General features: G+C 40.1%; 1 protein-coding gene and 1 non-coding gene across 7 annotated transcripts; both read left to right on the top strand.

Annotated features, from left to right (window-relative positions):
* Nucleotides 1–1,036: 1,036 nt before the first annotated feature.
* On the top strand, nucleotides 1,037–22,266 carry ano8a (anoctamin 8a). Of its 6 annotated transcripts, none has more exons than XM_023267859.3 (18): nucleotides 1,038–1,426; nucleotides 5,346–5,456; nucleotides 7,520–7,652; nucleotides 8,806–8,944; nucleotides 9,107–9,203; nucleotides 10,320–10,436; nucleotides 10,656–10,783; nucleotides 11,713–11,874; nucleotides 15,447–15,599; nucleotides 15,986–16,112; nucleotides 16,379–16,434; nucleotides 16,535–16,609; nucleotides 18,492–18,989; nucleotides 19,238–19,417; nucleotides 19,529–19,720; nucleotides 19,822–19,953; nucleotides 20,266–20,376; nucleotides 20,895–22,266. In XM_023267859.3, exons 1-18 carry the CDS (start codon nucleotides 1,150–1,152, stop codon nucleotides 21,543–21,545), a joined length of 3,339 nt encoding a protein of 1,112 aa, XP_023123627.1. In that variant the 5' UTR covers nucleotides 1,038–1,149; the 3' UTR covers nucleotides 21,546–22,266. The 6 variants fall into 6 exon arrangements, with proteins under 6 accessions (XP_054870571.1, XP_023123627.1, XP_023123629.1 ...); XM_023267861.3 differs by having other exon boundaries at nucleotides 1,039–1,426; nucleotides 19,277–19,417; XM_023267860.3 differs by having other exon boundaries at nucleotides 1,039–1,426; nucleotides 19,241–19,417.
* On the top strand, nucleotides 14,283–14,355 carry trnak-cuu (transfer RNA lysine (anticodon CUU)). The gene has a single exon. It is a non-coding gene; the product is annotated as a tRNA-Lys (tRNA).
* Nucleotides 22,267–22,285: the final 19 nt, after the last annotated feature.

The following is a 22,285-nucleotide window of genomic DNA, read 5'->3' as shown; positions in this document are numbered from 1 at the left end:
TCAGTTATGACATTATTCTTTATCTTTGATCTGCCAATGGGACTCGAGATGGAAGTTAGCTGTACGGCTACAATCTCTCGTATTTACGTGGAAATGTACATTAATATGAACTGTCCCATTTTAAAAAATAAATACAATTAAACATTAAAAAAAAGAGATTTGCTTTCACTTCGACATGAAAGAGTCTTTGTTTACTCCATGCAGACCACAAGGGTATAAAAGTTGTCATATTTTTCTTATTTACAAGTTGGATTTTTCAGTCCCTTTAGGTAGTTGTCACCCACATAGTTGCCATCACATAAACCAAAGCTTATTTGATTGCAACCAGGTTTGTGGTGTATATATAGAAAAATCATTTGGGGTCCATGGGGACCCCAACCAGACCCCAGCTGGACTGTGCACCTATTATTTATATATATTTGTGTTTTTTTTTTCTCTTATGATGACTGCTTAAGTTTCATTGTGTTTCATTTCAATTCAGGAGTTCTTACACTAATATTGTAAGCAATACATATTTGTAATCATCAATAGTAATTTCATTGTTTCTTTCATATTTGTATTTATAGACGACACATGTTTTAGGAAAATATACATTGAGAGGATATGGACAGGTACAGAAATGTGAAACAGATGAAATACTACTGGGGTCCAGCTGGACCCCAAGTGTACGGATGAAGTAGGTTTTGCCACGTGTACTGATGAGGGTTATAATATAAATTCTTATTATAAAAAAAGCCAAATTAAACTGATCATGATTTAATGTTGAAGAGCAAAGATTAAACTCCCCATCATTGGTTATATAAGCTGGTTATCATGGACTAAGCCATGCCCAACATATTTTGAGCAATGTGCTGTCCACATCCTCTCAGATAAGCTATATTTAGGCGAACAGAAAAGGCAGTGCATTTAAATGAGTGAAAAGTCATCGTGGGACACTACAAGTCACTCTCAGCTGTGCATGTGAAGCCATTAAACACGTGTCACTGTTGGTGGACCTGTAGGCTGCGCGGTGTTTCCCCCTAAACTCTGTCGTCATCCAGTCAAGTCACGACTGGTGCGCGTAACGTGTAGATGCCATGATCAGGTTCCTCCTCCTCTTCCTCCTCCTCCTCCTCATCTTTCACGTACACTAGTGTTTTCCTTTTCTACATGCTATGGCCATGCAATAAAAAGAAAATTTCCCTCCGTGCAGTGCGGTCATCCAGCTCCCCTTTTCTCCACCTGGACTATTTGTGCAGCACCATGCAGGCGGCAGCGGACAGCGACGCTCCTGTAAACACTGGCAGCAGCAGCGGCACCGCAGACGTCGACGACAGAGACGGAGCGGGAGACAGGATGGAGAGGACGGTGGCCAGCGAGCAGCAGGACAGGACCAACAGCCAACAGCACCAGCAGCAGACGTCCTCAACGCCGTCCGGTGTGCTCGGTGAGTATCACAGAGGAGCCGCGGAGATGAGAGGAAGCTGGGCATTTGTGCGCATTTGCAGCCAAAAAAAAAAAGAATATTGAGGATAATGGAGATTACGCGACCGTGCATGAGCAATATGGTGCAGACACTAGTGCTTCATAGACTTGGGTGAATGTGTCACAGGAGACAGGACGGGTCAGTCGTCTGTGATTGGGTTTCGGTGGGTCCGTCCTTTCCCCCCCCCCGCTACATAGTGCGCATTGAGGCAGGCCCGGAGAAGAGTGAGGCTTTGTGGTCCACAGGTGCATGCATGCAGGAGTCTTCTGCAGCCGAGGTGCATGTCCCGGCGGGCTTTGCTGCACTCCGCGTCCGTGTTATCTCGGGTGCTGAAGTGCAGAAATACGGTGGTGAGTAAGCAAATAAATGGTGATATGGCCATTTTTGGAATTGCATTGTGAGCTGCACTGGAAATGATATTTTCTCTAACCTTTACTGGGTTCAGCAGTGAGTTGTGTTACTTCAGTGGAGGGGCCCTGGTTCATCTCTGGGCCCCCTGAATCATTTATACTAGGCGAAAATATCAAGGCAGCAAGTAATAATTTATTCAATTCTAAATATTCTTTTTAACATAGAGCAATATGTATTTGTTGTCGGACGTCATGAAACAACCAACCACGCACTATTTGGGACATGATAATAGGCAGATGGAGAGTGGGGTGATAGACCAGAAATCACAAGTCAGTAAATCATGCTTAGATTCAACAAGGTTGTGGGTGTGGCTTGTTGAATGTTGTCCCACTCTTCCTGAAGGTCTTGGTGGATCTGCAGGACATCCCTGGGGGACAGGATCATGTTGTCAGACGTGTCTGTACAGAGCATCATGTGGCCAACGATTGTTCATACTGTGCTGTTCAAAAGAATGTCTTAGATGACAAATGTTGGAGTTGTGGACATTTAAGTGTCTGGCTACAGCCTCATCTGATGCAGCAGTCAACGTCTTCCTCTTGTCATCTGTGACATCGTGTAATTTCAGGGTGGACTTTTATAGTCACTGGTCATAGAGTGTATGTATACAGGTCATTTTCCTTCAAAGCCACATCTTACTGAGGTGTAGATTAACTCAACAGACACGGATTTGTCTTCAACTCAACAGCTCAAAAAGTTTTTCAGAATTGGTTAAATTTTTTCCTCTTGCATTCGTAACAATAGAAATTAGACTTTTAACTTTTCCTTTAAGTCAGAGAAAAAGACATTTGCAGGCTGCATTTCATTTTTGTTCAGTATAGTTCATAGTGCTGTCCATCTGGTATGTCTTTGCCAGACATCTGCCACAGGTAAAGTCCAAATGGTTTTGGGTGTGGCTTGTTGAATGTTGTCCCATTTCTTCCTGAAGAACTTGGTGAGGTTGGAGGACATTATTAAGGGACGGGATCATGTTGTCAGACATGTCTATCCAGAATATCATGTGGCAGATTTTCTGTTCTACCGGGCTGTCTGAAATAATTCTTAGATGACAAATGGTGGAGTTGTGGACGTTCAGGTGTCTGACTGGCATGTCATCGTCCAGCATGGCAACGTCTTCCTCTTGTTTTCTCTGGCATTGTGTCATTTCTCTCTAAGTCAGGAAAGAAAACTGTTAGGTGCAGTTTATTGTGTTGTACATCCAGTACCTCTTGTGGACATTCAGGTCATGGTTGGGCCCTCTGTTCATATCATCATTTCTTTCTTAGCCTTAACAGTGTTGCTGCAGTTACTACTTTGATTCACACATTGACTTTCTGGCTATCTTTAAACATTCTTCTAAGAACACGATCATCTTAAAATGTGCAATTTCACAGCCTGAAGTAATGTTAAAAGATTAGACCTTCCTAGCCCTGTGTGTTTGAACAGTAGCATCGTGGTGTAGCTGAGCTGTAACACATGAATGATCACTTTGCTGATACCCACATCAGATTAACTGCAACAGATTACCACAGCTTCCCTCTTTTATTGGATCATCTGAGTTGTCTGCATTTGTTGGAAAACAGGCCACTCACGGCTACATCTCAGGCCTGCATCTTATACATAATATGCTGGAAAATGCACCAGATCGACCACCCAACTGCTAGCTGTCTGACAGACAAGGATTACTCCAGAATGAATATTTACATTGACTATTAAAACCATACACAGAGAGCTATTTTTTTGGAGGAGTATTTGAGCTTGTTGTGTGATGAACTCAGCCATCAATGGAACAAGTGGACTGGTCTGTGTTGGTGATATGATACAAAAAGAACATCAGTTTTCAGATTTAGTTTGTTAACAGTAATTGTAATTATATTATTTAACTGTTTACGTATAGTGACACCCTAAGAGGTGCAGAGTTGGATGTCATTGGTTTATTTATTCTGCAATTATGAAGAATTGCACTATGGGGGAATGTAGATCAGCAGAGTCATTATGTTGGTAAGTCAGTAAACTCTGGGTGATACTGCTTGATGATATGACATGCTCCAAACATGTATCTACATTTATTAGCATCTACTGTATATTGAATCTTAAGATTCATTGATATGTTAGGATGCTTTCCTCCTTGCACTGTTTTTTATGTCATATTGGGATTGTTCTAAATTTTGTATCATCACATTAGACAATAAGTTCTGGTTAATGATTGAGTTGTGTTTTAATTACAGTGGTACATTATGTTTAGTACCCACTAACTTTATGGCTAGTTCATGGTAACCATCCTGGCCCTATATAGCTCATTATAACAGTTAAAACAAAGGCACAAAGAAAAAAACAATATCTACGATACACTAGATCTTTGGTCCATCCTCCTCTAGTGCATTTTGACATAAAATTGCATCATCATTATGTGATAATGTTGCTCTGTAAGTATAAATTGCTGCTGCCCGGCAGAGAGATTTTACATGTCAGATACATCTCCATGTGGAAGCAATTATGTCACTTCCAGCTGTAGAGATATAAGAGTGCATGCAGGACAAAAGAGAAGCCACCTCTGTCATTGATTTGGCTTAGAATCCAATCATTATGTTACACAAAAGTCAAACACATCAGCAGAATTCAGTAGTGATTTATACATCTCATCGTATTTCTAAAAACACCTTACGATAAACTCCTTGATTAGCACATCAGTGCATGAAAACAGACCAACAAGATACTGTTTCCTTTGTGTATTACAGCCACTTAGTGGGTGGTTGAAATCAAAGTCCTGTAACACAGAGATGACAGCAGCACTGGCGGCTCTTCGGAGGGGGGATAATGTGTGCTGAAAGCAGGGGATGCGATGTGATAATGCAGTTACGCTGCAGAATGTGAAATCCTGACCACAGACACGTACTGAGAGAGTGTCACAGTATAATTCACTGCACAATGAAGACAGCGGTCAGTCACTGTGGCTATTGTGCCTGCATTGAGGCAGAGTGTGAGCCAGTGCAAACCAAGAAGAACCAGAGAGGAAGAAGCAGCAAAAATTGTACCTTCAGAGTAATAAAGCACAAGCAGAAGAAACCACCAAGGCCTTTTGCTGTGCCTGTGTTCAGTGGCTGCAGAGACAGGCTTGAAAAAGCGTGACTATTTACACACCAGCCAGGTCACAGATTATTTATTTGTTTGCTGCTTGTAACATTTGCTCAGTCATATGACCAATGCAGCACAGTCAACCTTCATGCTGGCTGAGTAATTATAGTGGACATTTCTGTCATTTTGTCACCATCACAGTGCACAAAACGATGAAAAATAAGGCAAAAAAAAGGCGCGAGTGATGACTGGCAGAGTGATACTAATGACCAACCTGTCATCTGTGTTCATGATCAGTATCACCATCTGTCTGTCTCTCACACATACTCTCTGCCATACCCTCTTTTTTTAATAACTGTATTAACCTCAGTCTGACTGGGTCTCACCTCCTCCCCACATTCTTCCTTCCTCCTTCTAGATAAGCTGTTTGGGAAGCGACTTCTCCAGGCCCGACACTACATCATGTCTCGGAAGTCTTGGTTAAAAATGGTTCCCACTGAAAACTGTGATATCCTGATGACATTCCCAGGTACGGTAAGCTCTCACTTGTCCTCCCTGTTTGTCCTATGAAGAAGCTATAGAGGGAACAGCTCATTAAATGTCTTTGGTTGTCAGCCAGCTGCTCATTCACGTGACACTGACTTAAAAATGGCCTCTGGGGACAATTAAATACCATCCATCAGTCTGGATACAGCACCTGTATCTACACACCACTCCCTTCTGCAGTGTATCAGTGTGTGAAAAGTGAATTGGAAGCATTTTATTAAACAAATCTACACACATGGAGTGTAAATATCACATCCTATATATTATGTTACACACAAACAAAACAGTGTGTTTCATCTACAGGGGGGAGATATTAGGTTGGTTATGTAAGTGCTTATTCCATTTGCCAATCCCTACACGCAATCCTACAAAGTGTATAAGTTGTCCTTGTGTTCAGCATGTGACTACTGGGACACGTGTATGGAGTATAGAGTCATGATTTTCAAAACCTCTCTTTCTATTATTGAGATTTTACAATATTGGGTAGTAGTATTGTAATGCCATACATTTTAATATTAATTGAAACGAAGGGATTCATCGCAGTAAAACTGGAAGCAGAGCAAATGTCAGGATTTGTCAGGACTCCAGCCTTCAAAAATGGTTTTCTCCAACATCAATACAAATCAAAATCAAAGTACCTTTCATTATGAGAACAAAAAGCTGCACTCTTGTTTAGATGACTTTTAAATTACCATTGAAAGGCATTAAAAATTATCTGAAGTCTATAATGTCCCCTTAAAAACAAATCAGTCGAATTTTGATTAGTGCTTTCTAATTGTCTATTAAAACAGAATTAAAAGCAGCCAAGTCGACAGTGTCAACTCCACACACTATCTCTTCAACTTACCTCCAGCTGGCATTTCAATTACATACTTCCATTCATTTACACACAGAGCTGACATTGCTCACTGATCTTTCCATTGCCCACTCTTCAGTTGTCCAACTACCTTCATTGCTTACAAACTGACAGTTCAACCGCCTACAATGCTTCAGCTCATACGCTTTAGCTTCTTGTCGTATCTGTACTTCAAATGGCTCCTCAGCTTCAACTGCAGCTCCCACACATTTCAGATGCTGCCAGGTAACAATTTAAAAACATGTGCATACCTGCATTTTGTAGAGTAAAAAGGCACGCTTACATTTTTAACAGGAAATATAGCCTTCTTACTCTATCCAAGCAATAAACCAAATGACACAATCTGTTTTTGTACTAAGTAATCAAATACATTTTATTACAGTAGCAATTGCAAAACAGGAACTCAGCAGTATGTCAAATACAGTCAGTGTCACAGCTTGAGTATGATATCGAAAGACAGAGATGAAGCTCTGAGACAGCAATGTGAACATTATATACATCAGCTTTAGCCCATTTACATTAACTCACTGCTAGTTTCATGGTGTTTAACCCCTTTATCTGGTTGATAACTAAAATCCCATGTATGTCACATGTAATATGTCCAAACTACACCATATCTATGGTAGAATCTGTGTGTATTAAGAGAAAACATGAAAAAAAAATTTTAAATGCCAGGTCTGTTACATCAGCATTCAGCCTACCGTAATAGGACATATTTATGGCAGTGTAAGTTATTTCGCAACAAAAGTATTTGTCTGGTGGGTACATCAAAATACTCACTACTTTCTGATGCCATGTTTAGTGTTTTTAAAAGGTGCCAAAAATGGCTTCCTTAAGATACGATACTCTGTATCCAGTCAGCTGAAGCAGTTGGAGTCTGATTGTAATCAGTTTGGGTTGCAGTCCTTCCTTTCGACGTGCTTTTTTTTTTTTTTTAGACAGAAATGCAGTTGGAGTTTCCTTTCACTGTCCTCTTTAATGCACTGTTCCACGGCCCTGATGTCAGAACTGTGACCCTTCACCTTGATTCAATCTCTTTATGCAGCAGCAAACTTAACATTGCTTTTGGCAGGAAATGTGCTAGGTGTTCAGGTGAATGTAGACAAATAAACTGCTCATATTCACTATTAGTGTAAATAATCAAAAGTATGCCATCAGACTTCAAATTAAACAATTTTTTCTTCCTCCAGAAACAATAGATGACCACACTCTGCTGTGGCTCCTGAATCAGATTCGTGTCGGAATCCCACAAGTCAGTATTCAGGTTCGACAACATAAACACACCCAGGCACACGCCTTCTTCATCACGACAACATTTGAGAAGTAAGGCTCTGAAACTCACACTCTGACTTTGTGTGTTTGTGTATATGTGCATGGGCATCTGTGTAGGTGGACCAGTTTCACACCATTTTGACATTTTACACTGTTTAGTAATGGCACATGCATGAGCTAGAATGAAGTCAGACAAGCTGTAAACAAAACCCCAGTTTTTAAATTTCATTCCTCAAACACAGTGTTGTAACTCTACATTAGATTTTGCATCTAGTATTTTGCAAATCGATTTTTATTTTAAAGTCAGGGATGAGTCCATTCATGTCAGTTAATGTATATACTTGAATAAATTGTATATCCACATGTGAATTTACCACCATTTACTCATTTGCTTAGTTTCCAATGAATACTTCTAATTTACAGAATATTTAAAAGTCTGGCAAGTTAAAGGAATAGTTTGACATTCTGGGAGATAAGCTTATTCATGAGAAACAGATAGATGCAAATTTACTATTAAATTAGAGGCCAGAGATGATTAGCTTAGCTAGCATAATAGCATAATAGAGCGAGCATAAAGTTAGAATAAATATTAAAGCAGGGCGAAAAGCTGCCCTGGATTTGTCCAAAAGTAAGGAATACTCGTCATAACCTCTAAAGGTCACTTATTTACAAATTATATTTAATTTTTGTTTATCAGTCTTTAAAAAAACAAGTGGTTCTGATGTGCAGAACTGTTTCTTGGCTAGGGCAGATTCCAGGAAGTCAGTGCTTGATGTAAAAACCCTTAAAACAACAGTGGGTTGTTTCTACAGATTTAGCCTTTATATGTGACCTATTACTGAGACGAAGAGGTGCTGGTTAGCAAATTTATTTCCCTAGACAGAACCAGACAAACTGTTTCCTCCTGTTTTCCATCGTGCTAAGATAAGCTAAGCTAATTAATTCCATTTCATAGTAAATGCACATATCACTTTGATGTTGACCTTCTCTTCTACCTCTCAGCAAGAAATCAAGTTACATTTTTATAAGCACATGTCGGCATATTCAAAGTTTAGAAACCACACAGAGAATCATCTCCCAGTTCCAGTTGTGTGCTACAGTTTGTTGTGTGCACTTAATCTATCAAACATCTGCGGTCCAGCCCCAGTGTTTGAGCTCCATCAGGTTTAATCCTGCTGTTCATCTGCCCTTTGCTCCCTCTCAGCTTACTGCGAGGAGCCGAGCAGATGGGCATGCACAAGACCGTTAAACCACAGTTTGGTGGTGGGATGCGGCGCTTTTCCTGTGAGGAGGACAACATCTATGAGAACATCGAGAGCGAGCTTTGCTTTTTCACCTCACAGGTTAGAGGTCAAACCTGTGGAACTATTTATGTTTGCGTGTCAGTTTTTGAATGTGGTCCCAGTGTTACATGGATCAGAATTCTGAATATCGCTGCATTGATTATATTGCAGAAATTGAACTGCCTTTTCTATTTTTCTCTATATATCTATAATTGTGTTTAGGAGCGTCAGAGCATCATTAAGTATTGGCTGGACAACCTGCGAGCCAAACATGGCGACGTGCTTCACAACATTCACTTCCTCGAGGGACAGCCAATCAGTATGCTCATATTTATTATGTTTAATTTTTTCAGGCTGTTTCACATCATTTTTTGTCTTCCCCTGAAGTGCTTCTTAATGTCAGCTGCGCCCAACTGAATATATTCCCGATGTACTAGTAGTTGTTAATTAAAGCCATTAGTCACCCAGTCATTGCACTCCTATATTAATTTATTTATCTAAATATGCCATAAAAATATTTGAGTGTATTTATCAGACACCATAGCTCATAATGAGCTATTAAAAATTAAATATTAATAATGCACGCATGAAGTGATCCACAGCAACACCGGCAAAAGCAGTAATGACTCTGAATGTGCTGGAAAAACCAGCCAAGAGACTGAACATTTTATAAATAAGCCTGTTCCTATAGTGCAGCTAGCACCTCTTCCTTGGATCCAACCTTAATGCTGCCATAAGTCTGTCACAACCCCGACAGAAAATGACACTTAACTGCTGCATCAGTGGCTCGGTGTGCCATCAATAAAATCTGAAATGTTTTTTCTCATTCTTTCTTGACTCTTCACCCACCTTCACCTCTCTGTATACCTTTTATTTGCTGCAAATGAGAACTTTCTGTGTGCTTGTTCTTGGACTGGATAAGGGAGGCCTGATAAGTTTTTATGGGGTTGTTCTTTATCCTCTATAATGGTCCCACACTTTGGATTTCCTTATTTGACAAATGTGATCACAGTGTATTAACTACAGGGACCAGCAGTGTAAAGGATATTATCTGTCTTTGTGAGTGCCGCCACTTTTTTTTCTTTTCTTTTTTTTCTCTGACAAACCGATAAATCCAACTTGGTCAACTAAGGCTTTTTTCATCAGTGTTTGGTCGACTGTTAAAGGGCAGCCCTATTTAAATGCATTTGAAATTCTAGCTGTGCTTCGTGCAGAGGCTTAAATATGCAGTATTCATTTAAACCAGAGCATCTGTTGTGCTAAAACAAACAGCATGACTCACGGTCATCAGGACACCCTCTGTTTGAGATTTAAACTTGACCTCTTGCGTAGCTTCCTCATTAAACTAATAACATTTTTTATGCTAATTTGTAGCAGAAAAATGCATATGTCTTTTGAGATACCATGTATAAATTTCCTGATGTGCCCTCTTTAGTTCCAGAGCTGGTCGCTCGGGGGGTGATCCATCAAATGTTTCCTCTTCATGAGCAGAGGATACTCAACCAGCTGATGACATCCTGGGTCCAGGCTGTATGTGAAAGACAGCCGCTTGGTAGGAAATCACAAGGTTATTTTTAAGAAAAATTGTCAGGACGGTAACAAGCAGCCCTGAAGTATACAAAGTAACATGAACTGACACTATGAAATACTTTAGTCTTTATGGTATAAATACTAGAATCTACAAGTTACTGTATTTTGTTTTTTTTTTAAACATGATGGTTCTTGTTACCAAAGCCTCAAAGTTGTGTTTGTAATTATATCTGCTTTGTAGATGATATCTGTGACTACTTTGGAGTGAAGATTGGCATGTACTTTGCCTGGCTGGGCTTCTACACCAACTCCATGCTTTACCCTGCTGTCATTGGCTTTCTGCTGTGGATACTTGCAGAGGCTGACCAGGTACTCGAAACCATTTTTTCCCTGTCCTTTAAAAGACAAAAATATACATACATCAGCTTGCTTTAATTATCAGTTTTGGTGATGTAAAAAGTTGTATTTAATTATTTTAGTGCCATGGCTTCTTAACTTGTGAGTGTATTTTTTTTTTTTTTTTTTTTTTTTTTTTTTTACAATTGACTACAACTGGTGACTCATCTGGGCCAATTTAAATAGTCCCAATTTAATACTTTCATCAGACTCAGGGACAAACACTACAGCGAGAAAGTCTGAGGAGCTCAGCAACGATCTGAAAAAAGCAAATCACTGAGTTGAACAAATCAGGACAGTCACTTGGAGCCATTTCGAAGACATTTTAGATTCTCAAATCATCTATGCAAACTGTTGTTTGTAATAATAATGTGCATGATAGAGTTGTGTCACTGAAAGAAAACACAAACATCACCTGCTGCTGAGAGACAATTGATCAGAATGATCAAGGGTCAACCAGGAATCACCAAAAACCAGATCTGCAGTGAAGCTGCTGGAAAATAGGATTTGGTGTCCAGAGTCAGATACCATGCATACTAAAGCCATGCAGTCATTTACTGGAAATCAGCAGTATATGTGTAACGATGCTGATTTATAACCATAGTTTTGCCTTTCAGCTACATATTTTGTTTTTACATCAGAAATGTCAGGATTTTGTTTTGCTGTCTTCATGCATTTTTCATTATTTCTTCAGCTTGTTTTGACAGATATCATGTTGCCTTTTATACTTTTTCATAAAATTTTCAAAAGGTTTACAGCAAGTCGAAGCAGCACTCTCTGCAAGCAAAATAATTTATCAGTGGCACTAACAGCAGCTTTTTATCAGACAACTGGACAGTGTAATCATACTGTCAGAAGCTGCAGTATATGATTATCTCTGTTTCCTTTATGCTTCTGCACAGACCAGTCAGGATATCTGCTGTGTGGTTTTCGCCCTCTTCAACGTTGTGTGGGCAACTTTGTTTCTGGAGCGCTGGAAGAGGCGGGAAGCCGAGCTGTCCTACAGGTGGGGAACTCTGGATACCCCTGCCGAGTCCCTGGAGGAGCCCAGGCCTCAGTTCAGGGTGAGGGTCGTTTCTATGGTTGGACCTTACATAGATGAAAAAGTAGACCTATTATCATTGTTATCATCATCAGTCACCTTCTCCGCTTGTTGCAGATTGCAAACGTGAGATATTTGTCTCCACAAAGGTCGATCGCCAGCAGATGAGTTAAGAGAAAAACTTATGGGTTGATCTTTTGATATGACCATATAGTTTAAGTACTCTTGATTTAATAACTGATGAGATTGGCTTCAGTTTGGTAGTGTTGAGTAGTTGTTTGATAGGAATATGGCCGCTGAGACATTTGTTAGTCATAAGTCTTATGATGTGGTTCTGTAATACAGTGAGATTTTGGAGTGATTTTGTTTTCCAGCTGACGCAATCAAGACCGTAATAACACAACTGGCATAATGTAGGTATCAAAGATCTTGGATTTCAGATGATAAGGAACTCATTTTGATGTTAGGACTTGTTTATTTTTGTTGAAAACCGCTCAGCCTAAAGCGATGCACTGCTGTACAGTGACCATTCCATTGCTGTTTGCAGTTGGTGACCAAGATACACAAATTCAGTTACTTGAGTGCTTTGCTGATTGTATGTCATGAGGTGGAGACTGGCATTGTTTTGGTCAGTTGCCATGCATTTCGTTTTCGAGATGCTGATGTGTAAGCCAGCCTTTAGTGCATGTTTGCCAAGTACATTCAAAAAGTTTTGTAGATCAGTTGTACAGTTACTGATAATGGGAAAATCATCTGCGTAACTAAGGTTTGTAAGAGTGTGACCTCCTATTCGGTAGCCGGAGGAGCATTCATCTTCAGCTTGATATATAAGAGCTGCTATGAGAAGAAAAGAAAAGAAGTGCTATTGGGACATTTCCTCGTTTAACTCCCTTCAAAATGTCAACACAACGTGTAGTTAGAAGATCTGTTTTGATATATGCTGTTGAATTGGTGTAAGTTTCTTTCAGTAGATTAATGTAATTCTGGTTGATTGAGGTTTTGTTTACGAGATGCCACAAACTGAGTAGTTTCACACTGTCAAAAACTTTTGTGAAGTCAATGAAATAGAATTCAGGGTTGTTGAATTCTATCGATTTCTCAATGATTTGCTCAACAGCTAGGATTTGCTCGATGGTGCCTCTTTCAAGTTGAAATGCGGCTTGTGTTTCAGGAAATGATGCGTAAAGGTTCAACTTCACCCGTGCAGCAATGAAAAGCTTGTAAACGTGGCTCAATAGGCTGATGGGGTGATTGTTACCACACTTAAGTCTGCTGCCTTTCTTGTGAGGTACAGCTATCATTGCTTTCTTGAGCATCTCAGGCATTTTCCCTGTTGGGATAATACAGTTGAATAGATGCTGAAGTGCTTTGATGATTGGTTCTCACCCTGCTTTGATGTACTCAGAGAAGATGTTGTCAAGTCCTACGCTCTTTCCTTGTTTCAAATTGGTGATGGCTTAAGATATCTCTCTAGTTAAAATGGATGGAATGGCATCTGATGTTGAGTCATCAAAGGCTGTTGAGTTTGAGCTGTTGAAATACAGTTCCTCACAGAATTTTGTCCATCGCTCAAGGATTCTGTCTTTGTTAGTGAGAATAGCTCCGTCTGAACCTTTGATGCTCCAGCTAAGATTTCTTGGTTTAGTATTTAGTTTCTTCAAAACAGCATGACATAACCTGTGGGGTGGCGGGTTATTGACTTCCTCCATGTTGTTGTACAATTGTTTAACTTTATCTGATTTCACAAGTTGCTTAGCTAGCTTTTGCGATTCTATACTGGATTGATGTATGGCAACACTCTCTTCTGATTCTGTTTTTTTCAGAGATTGCTCTCCGTTTGCTGTGATATCCACTGTGGGGTAGATAGTCTTTCCTTGGGTAAAATCTCTTCTGATATCTTGTTTATGCCTTTGCGGATAGTATCATAGATGTTGTTGTTGATGGTTTTCATCAGATTGCAATGCTGAAAAACGATTTTGAAACTTAAGGTGAAATTGGTTGGCTGTTCTGTTGCATAAGAATTTTTCTAAGTTTAGTTGTTATATTTCCTTCCAAATATATCCAGAGTCATTTGTTAATAGACATCTAAAACGTGTAAAAGTTCAATACATTTTCAGTCAGACCTTATGAAGTCTTTCATTTCAGTGCACCATTTCTGCTGCTCTCAGGTAATGTGCAGTATCAGGCTGTTTTACTGCTGTCAGTAATCACTTGCGCAACTCTGCTGTAGGAACTTGGACTTGCACACAATACCAGGAAATTCAATCGGCATGTTTACAGGAGTGTCTCTCAGACCCCATGTGCTCTCAGAGGAGTGGGGGAGGGCAACGCCTTCCTCACTGCCGCCTGTTGTGAAGAATGAATAGAAGAGTTTAGGGAGGGGATGTGGGTCACCCCATTTAAATGGAGGATAGGAAGTGAAAAAAACATGCCCGGCTAGCTCAGTCGGTAGAGCATGAGACTCTTAATCTCAGGGTCGTGGGTTCGAGCCCCACGTTGGGCGTCAACTTTTTCCAGGAAGAAACTTTCAGAGAGTTGTAGAGCTCCTGACGTACTGTATCATCATATAAATAAACAGCACAGATAAACCACTATCACAAATGTGCTGCTTGTGCTTTTTGTAGCTACATTTTAAATTCATGTAGATGTTGTGCAAATCTGGATGAGCTGTTACAATGCAATTAGGGTGCAACAGTATTTGTTGTATTTTATTAAAATATAATAAAGTAGAGAAATACAGAGTGAATATTTTAGCTGGAAGGGCACAGCCTATACACCAGGATCGCGTTCAGAGGTCATACTCAAAGAGTCAAAGAATCGGGAATCAAAAAGGATAATACAAGTTATTGTAGCATTTGTTCTTCAAACATTATAGTCTCAGGTTTTCATTACCCTTTTGATGTGCAGTGTGGGTCAGGAGATACCCATTTTCCATTGGATTTCTGTCACTTTTGACCCATGTTTTGCATCAAAGGGTTCAGATAACAAACACTACTCAGCCAAGGAATGCATATGATGCAGAGTGCAGTCAAATCAGACTATGACAACAGTTAGACCAAGGTAATGAGATATTTTGCTACAACCGTAGATATTGTCATAACCCAGGAAATAGACTGTGACAAAAATGAGAAAAGAGATGCGTGTTGCCTGCAAAAACTTTAGTTTTTAAATAGTAATGAGAACATGAAGTGTGTCAGTCAGTAGTATAATGGTGGGTGCGTGGTTGTGGTGTTTTGAACATGTCAGGTGCAGCAATTCAAACCAAATGAGGACTAATGTGTCTGCAGAGAAAGCCCAAATGCTCCAGTCAGGCAGGACTCCAGCACCTCAATGACCTGAAAACAGATCACAAAATACAAAATACAGCCAGTATGCCCAAACAAATCTACTGAGCAGGGCAGAGACAGTGCAGATGTGATGTCTGTAAAAAAGATGTCAAAGATTCTTAGCATGTACAAAGAATTTATCCATTGGACAAGAAATCAGTTATTATGGAGCACATTTTGTATAAACATTTCTAAACCATTCCCTGTTCAGATGATCACAATCACCAGAAAGTCTCTTATCTCATATTGTTCCCTTTTTTCTCTGCAGGGAGTGAAGCGCTGCAGTCCCATAACGGGCTGTGAGGAGTTCTACTATCCTCCCTGGAAGAGAGCTCTGTTCAGATGGCTGGTCAGCCTGCCCATCTGCCTCCTCTGTCTCTGCTTTGTCTTCCTCGCTATGCTCCTCTGCTTGGAACTGCAGGTTTGGACCAGATAACAATTTAGTTAAAATAGCCTTGGAGATAATAAATGGGAATGATACTGTGTATCTGTATTAGTTGTGAAGAGTTAAATCTACCTTAAATACCACAGTTAAACAGTAAGACAGGAAGAGCAGTATTATTGTTATTTGATTCCATGAAATGATAAACCCTTGAATAATTTAAAATCCACAACTACTGTGTAGTCTGAATGATATCTAAGTTGCATAACTGTACCAAAAAAAAAACAGGTTAAACAGATGACATTCTAATATGCTGCTTGTCAGTTCAGGTTCATTTAATTACTTTCTATAAATAGCTGTGGGATTTGAGATATGAATGAATAGGACTTATTAAAAATGTATCATACTTCTAATTTACCTCGCAGGAAGTAGTGATGGAGATTCAGGAGCTACCTGGTATCACAAGATTCATTCCTAAGATACTTCTGGCTATTACTGTAACTGTGTGTGACGAGGTATATAAGAAGATTGCCTACTGGCTGAATGACATGGGTAAGAGACACAAAATACATCATCTGGGCAAATAAAGTCAACATTGTGTATGTGATGTACAATAGAAGAGTTACTCGATTAAATGAAAAGAGCATAAATTAAAATGGAACCTCTGCAAATTAGTATGTCTGAGACTACATGCTTTCCTATTCTTTGATTTTCTGTGAAGGAGTTAAAGCAAAAAACAAAAGAAAAACAGTCGCCTTATTACTGTCATTCAGCTGCACAGTGAGTAAAGAGTTTCTTCTTTTTATTTCTTCATCCAGAGAACTACAGACTTCAGAGTGCCTATGAGAATAATCTCATCATCAAGATGGTTTTTGTAAGTCATACTTCCTCTTCTGTTTGGTGTCAAATACGAACAATTGATCTGTATTAAGGGAGTGTTTGAGTTACTGTAATGTTTTCTGGTTGTTTTACAGTTTGAATTCATCAATTCTTACCTTAGCCTTTTCTACATCGGATTCTACCTCAAGGACATGGAGAGACTGAAGGAGGTAACAAGAACATTTCAGTAGCACTGAGTGAAAGGTCATTTGATCCTAAAGTTACAATATGTCGTGTTTGCTGAGCAGTGCCCACTGTTGGCAAAAAGTGGTGCTGATTGACTGTTATCTAAACTTTTTCTACATTTGTCAAACTTTCCATTTCAGGGTACTGAATGTGACAATTTTTTGCTCAATACTTGCATTTTTAAGTCATTCTTTGATTTCACAAAAATTCTAGCTGGCAATATTGTCTGCTGAGATAATATACGTATATCCATCCATCCATCCAATCATTCATTCAATCATACATCCATCCATCCATCCATCCAATCATTCATTCAATCATACATCCATCCATCCATCCATCCAATCATCCATCCAATCATTCATTCAATCATCCATCCATCCATCTAATCATTCATTCAATCATCCATCCATCCACATCCATCCAATCATCCATCCAATCATTCATCCAATCATCCATCCATCCAATCATCCATCCATCTATCAAATCATCCATCCATCCATCCAAAAAATTTGTGACCAACACAGTAAGAAGTTGTAAATTCTTCAGAAATCCTGTGCTTTGTCCGTCCACTGTGCTCAACACACTTCTGGAATAACCACACTGAGACAGTGCTACAGGAGAATCTGTAACCAGCTGCTATATCTTGTTAAAACTACAGTCACTGTCTTTCAGAAACATCCACACATCCGTTGTGTATTTCTACATTTGAGATGAGGTGGCAGTCCACCGTCTGTGTAACAGACTGATGTGGAACTATTGTAGTATGAATAGAAATACATGCGTGTTTGCTGTCTGTTATAGAAGTCTGTATCACTCATGTGGAAACCAAGAATTGGCCTTAAATCAAACAAGTCCTGTGTTCTAAGTCACTGCTGTTTACCATGTGACTCCATTTTTAAATTATATTAATTTCAGTTTTATATGTACAGCATCCAATGATAATATACGTCATGTCACAGCACTTTATATAAAAGAATAACGTCAAGACTTTACATATTATAAAAAATAAACCCAGCACATCCACCTTGGTGAAGAACTTGACAACAGTGAAGAGAAAAAACCTTTTACCATGTTAGAACCTCCAGCAGAACCGGTATCTCAATAATGAGTGTGAAAACATACCTATTGCGCAGAAAAGTGCTTTCAAATTTCCAGAGTGAAACAGAAAACTAGTGTAAGTGGTACCAACACTATTCAATGTTATCAATTCCATAATTCATTTCTCCACATTTTAAATATGCAGAAATAGGAAGTCGAGCATCTCTGCCATGGATTATGTTCTAAATCCCAGTTTTGTGATTTCTACTGAGTGCATAATTTGGTGTATTGCACCTAGGGAGGTAATGAGCAATGAGAGGTGATTTCAGATACAGCTATTGTTGTGTTTTCTGTTTTGAAAAAGCTCAATAAAATAACCTTATCCTTCAAAATCTTTATATGCATATTTTTGTTCTTACTACAGCCCCAGCTTAAGCATGTTGACAATCCAAATCTTGACAGGCTTAATGTCTATAGCTGTGCCAAGTTGCAGTTGCTAAGCTACGATTGTAAAGTCACTGTTAGAATAGAGATTTAACAAATGGTCAATTGCAACATAACTGAGCATTGAATTAGCCACCTGTTAAGTCCCCGAGAGCTAGGGGATGAAGGGAGTAACAAGACTAAGCCATACAATACAATGGTATGTTGCTTATAAACTGACATGCTGTGGCTGTAACAGGAACATTTCAGGTAGTGAAGTGCATTTGTACTGTCATTAAGCACAAAGAGTGGCATCTTATGTGCTTTCTAAATACCTCTGAAATTGTGAATGCATATTTTGCACTTCATTCCATGCAGTAATACATGTTGTCCTCCTCACAGATGCTGGCTACTTTGCTGATTTTCCGCCAGTTCCTACAGAACATCAAAGAGGTCCTCCAGCCTTATCTGTATGAGCAAAACAAGCTGGGTGTCTTCACCCCAAAGGTGCTGTGGGAGCTACTCCAAGCCATCATGCTCAAGTACGGCCGGCTGGCTCTGGGAAAGGCCCAGGCCTCCATGACGTCTTACTCCTTTCTGGGTCCCAGAGGGATCCCCGTCAGTCACACTGCAAACAGCAACCCAGAGCCAAAGAGACGAGGGGACCTGAAAGCTGGATTCAGGCTGACAGAGGAAGAGTGGGACATGAATGACAGTGCCTTGAAGCACCGTAAAGTCAGCTTCACCGAGAAGGTCGACTACCAAGACGTCATGACAGAAATGCAGGCTGTGGACGACAGCTTCCTGGAGGACAGTCCCACGCTGGTGGAAGAAGGGATGGATCCATCCAGTATTTTTGACAGTTGTGACGAGGACAGTGATTGTGAATCGCTTTCTCAAGTATGTGGCCTGCTTATTTCAACTGTTTATCATGCATAGTTGTGGCTTCATGGTCTTGGCTTCTTTCTTTACCCTACAAAAATGGCCCTCTGTGTAAATCTACCATATCATTTTTGCTTCTTTAAAAAAGTAACAAAAATCTCTCATTCTTGTTTCATGAATTATGTTATATAATGCCTGTTTAGTTTCATTTCATTCCTCTACATAGCATACCGGCACACAGTATTGTAGTCTAATGTTTACATTAGCAGGAAACCAAGGAGAATGCCACTGTGTCCTCTCCAAAGGAATCTGACTCTCTCTGTCAGAGAAGAAAGAATGCAGGTGAAGGGAAAGACGACAAGAAGTCGTGGATTGATCCGCCAGAAGAACCCAAAGGTGTCACTCTAACACAGGCTGAGATTGAGAGCTGTATGCAGACATATGAGGTGGGACTCCTTATGTACTCCACAATTCATTTACTATACCTAAATTCACAACGATTTTCTTACGAAAATACTGGTACAAGAGTGTTGTTTCAAGATATTTGACTCCAACAGGACACGCTTCAGGACTACCAGGAGATGTTCATTCAGTTTGGCTACGTGGTGCTCTTCTCCTCTGCGTTTCCTCTGGCAGCCATGTGTGCTCTCATAAACAACATCATCGAGATCCGCAGTGACGCCCTGAAGCTCTGCTCTGGCCTGCAGAGGCCCTTCGGTCAGAGGGTGGAGAGGATCGGACAGTGGCAGGTCAGTGTGCTGCATTTTGTAAAATGTCAGAAAAGCCTTCTAGGCTACTGTGTACATAGTGGAGGCTTTTGATAACCTATAAATGTCTCTCTGAACATCAGACTGCAATGGAAGCCATGGGCCTGATAGCCATTATAGTCAACTGCTACTTGATTGGTCAGTGCGGGCAGCTTCAACGTCTGTTCCCCTGGCTGAGTCCTGAGATGACCATCATCTCCATCGTCTTACTGGAGGTACAATGCAAATGTAGATTCATCTATGAAGTTTTTTTTTTTTTTTTTTTTTTTGTAGTTTTAAGACAATGTGGTTTCATTCCCAAAATGATTCTTTTTAATATGATTAAAGTACAAGCCTGCATGGCTATTTGTTATCAGGATTGTGTTATGTCTCACTCCTGGTCAAGGTTGATTAACAAACACAAAACCTTACTGTATTTTTTGGTATATGTATAAGATGTTGTGTACAGAATAGGAAAATAATATGTGACTGTACCTTGATGTAACTGTGGGTTGAGCCTGTCCCTTTGTGGTCTTGGTGGTTTACAGCACTTTGCAATCCTCCTAAAGTACATCATCCATGTTGCCATCCCTGATATCCCTGGCTGGGTAGCAGAAGAGATGGCCAAGCTAGAGTACCGACGAAGGGAAGCTTTCAAGGTATAGCTGTGTCATAGCTTGAAAGACCTTCGGCCTTGAGGCTTGCTGTTCGTGGCATTTTAAGCAGTTTCTATCATTTTCAATGTATGTGTTCATTCGTCTCCCTTTGTCTCTTGGTGTGCATTATCCCAACGTGTACACTGGTGCAGCATTTTTTTGATATTTGTGAATAAGAAACTGTTTGTTAATATACAGTCTCTTGTCTGTATGGTGTTGTATAACATTACTGGCATTTCATGTCTTAATATGGTCTTAGATAAGTCGAGTTATAGAGATAACTCAATTAGCAGCGGTCAGAACGTTTAGAGTAACCATCTCAGCTTCTTTTTATTAGCCTAAAATGTAACTTCTAAATTGATAGCCCTACTAGTACTGTGTGCTCTTTGCACTGCTACCATCCACATATTCAAGCTCTTTCTTAGACAGTTCTCTCCTCTCGTTCAGTTTCAGTATATCTTTCGATGTTACTCTTTTTCTCCGTGTAATGTGTTGTCATGTTAAAATGCCTCCACTTCTAGAAACATGAGCTACAGGCCCAACAGCACTTCCAACAGCAGCTCAGGCGCCGGCGTGAAGAAGAGGAGCTCCAGCGTCAGGCTGAGCTGCAGGCCGAGGCCCGTCAGGAGAGCGACTACCACAAGGCAGAGCAGCACCAGCACCACCACGACAAAGCACAAGGAAACAAGCCAGGGGATAAACCTAAGAGACCCAGCTCTCTTCTGGGCAACAACAATGTGATGAAGCTAAAGCAGATCATTCCTCTCCAGGGGAAGTTCTCCTCTGGTACATCACGCTCACCAGCACAGTCCCCAACAGGAGGTGAAGCAAAGCTCCCCGGATTTCTGAAGTTCTTGAAGTCACCTGAGGTGAAAAAAGAGCCGGCAGTGGCAGTTGGAGCGACGCCAGGGTCAACAGTGAGCTCTTCTGGTCCCCCTAGTGGCCAGGAGAGGTCACAGTCCCCCAACAGGACGTTCAGTCCTGGGAAACTGTTCAGTTTTAGTAAGTCGGAGGGTACAGTTGTGTGTGCGAATGGGACCCAGCTACCAACCCAGGCTGCTAACGCTCAGCCCAACAGGGCTGATTTAAACACACCAGAGGAATTACCCTCCAATGAGTCAGACAAAGGAGAATCAAGACAATTGACTGATTTAGAAAACTCAAAAACTTAATAAATGACCAATGTAATATTATAAATGGAGAGCAATGTACAAATGTTCAGAGACACTGATGCACCTGCAGTGTAGGAGAACATGTTAGTCACAAGGACCACATGTAAGGTCAGCAAGCATTAGACCTTCACTCTCGATGCAACTTACTTCTCACCAAGCATTACACTGTATCTATTAACACTTGATTATCTAGCTTCCATGTAAAATATGTACAGTAAGTATAACTCCCTGAATGGAGCTTTACTAACCTTTACACCTTTACTAAAGGTTCAAATCCTGCATGACTGCCTGGTTTTTAACAGCACCAGAACAGATTATGTTGATGTGAAGGATCTTTTCGTTTTCAAAATTTCAGGAGCTGATCACCAACGAGCCCTTTTGTGAAAGCACATGAACAACAGCTTCCCATTTCCCAGGTTTGTTTCTCATTTTGATGCCTGTATTGAATGCATGTTGCATCATGTGCATGCATCACATGTCCATCATGTCTTTTCAGTTGTGAAGCACTTTTAAAGCCATCGTATTCTTCCGCAATAGGTCAGATATATTCACTGTGACCATGAAAAATATTCTATTTTTCTTAACTTTGATTTTCTATGAATTATTTTACTACATAAATTAGTGAATGTACTTCTAAGATGCAAAAAAAAATCTCACTTGAACAAACATCCATCAAGAGATAATGCACTGGCTGAGTTAATAAATATCACTATATAAGAGATCATGTTGCTGGGCTGATT

This window comes from Amphiprion ocellaris, chromosome 10, assembly GCF_022539595.1.
Source record: "Amphiprion ocellaris isolate individual 3 ecotype Okinawa chromosome 10, ASM2253959v1, whole genome shotgun sequence".
NCBI lineage: Eukaryota > Metazoa > Chordata > Actinopteri > Pomacentridae > Amphiprion > Amphiprion ocellaris.
This window is presented reverse-complemented; position numbering and strand designations above follow the sequence as displayed.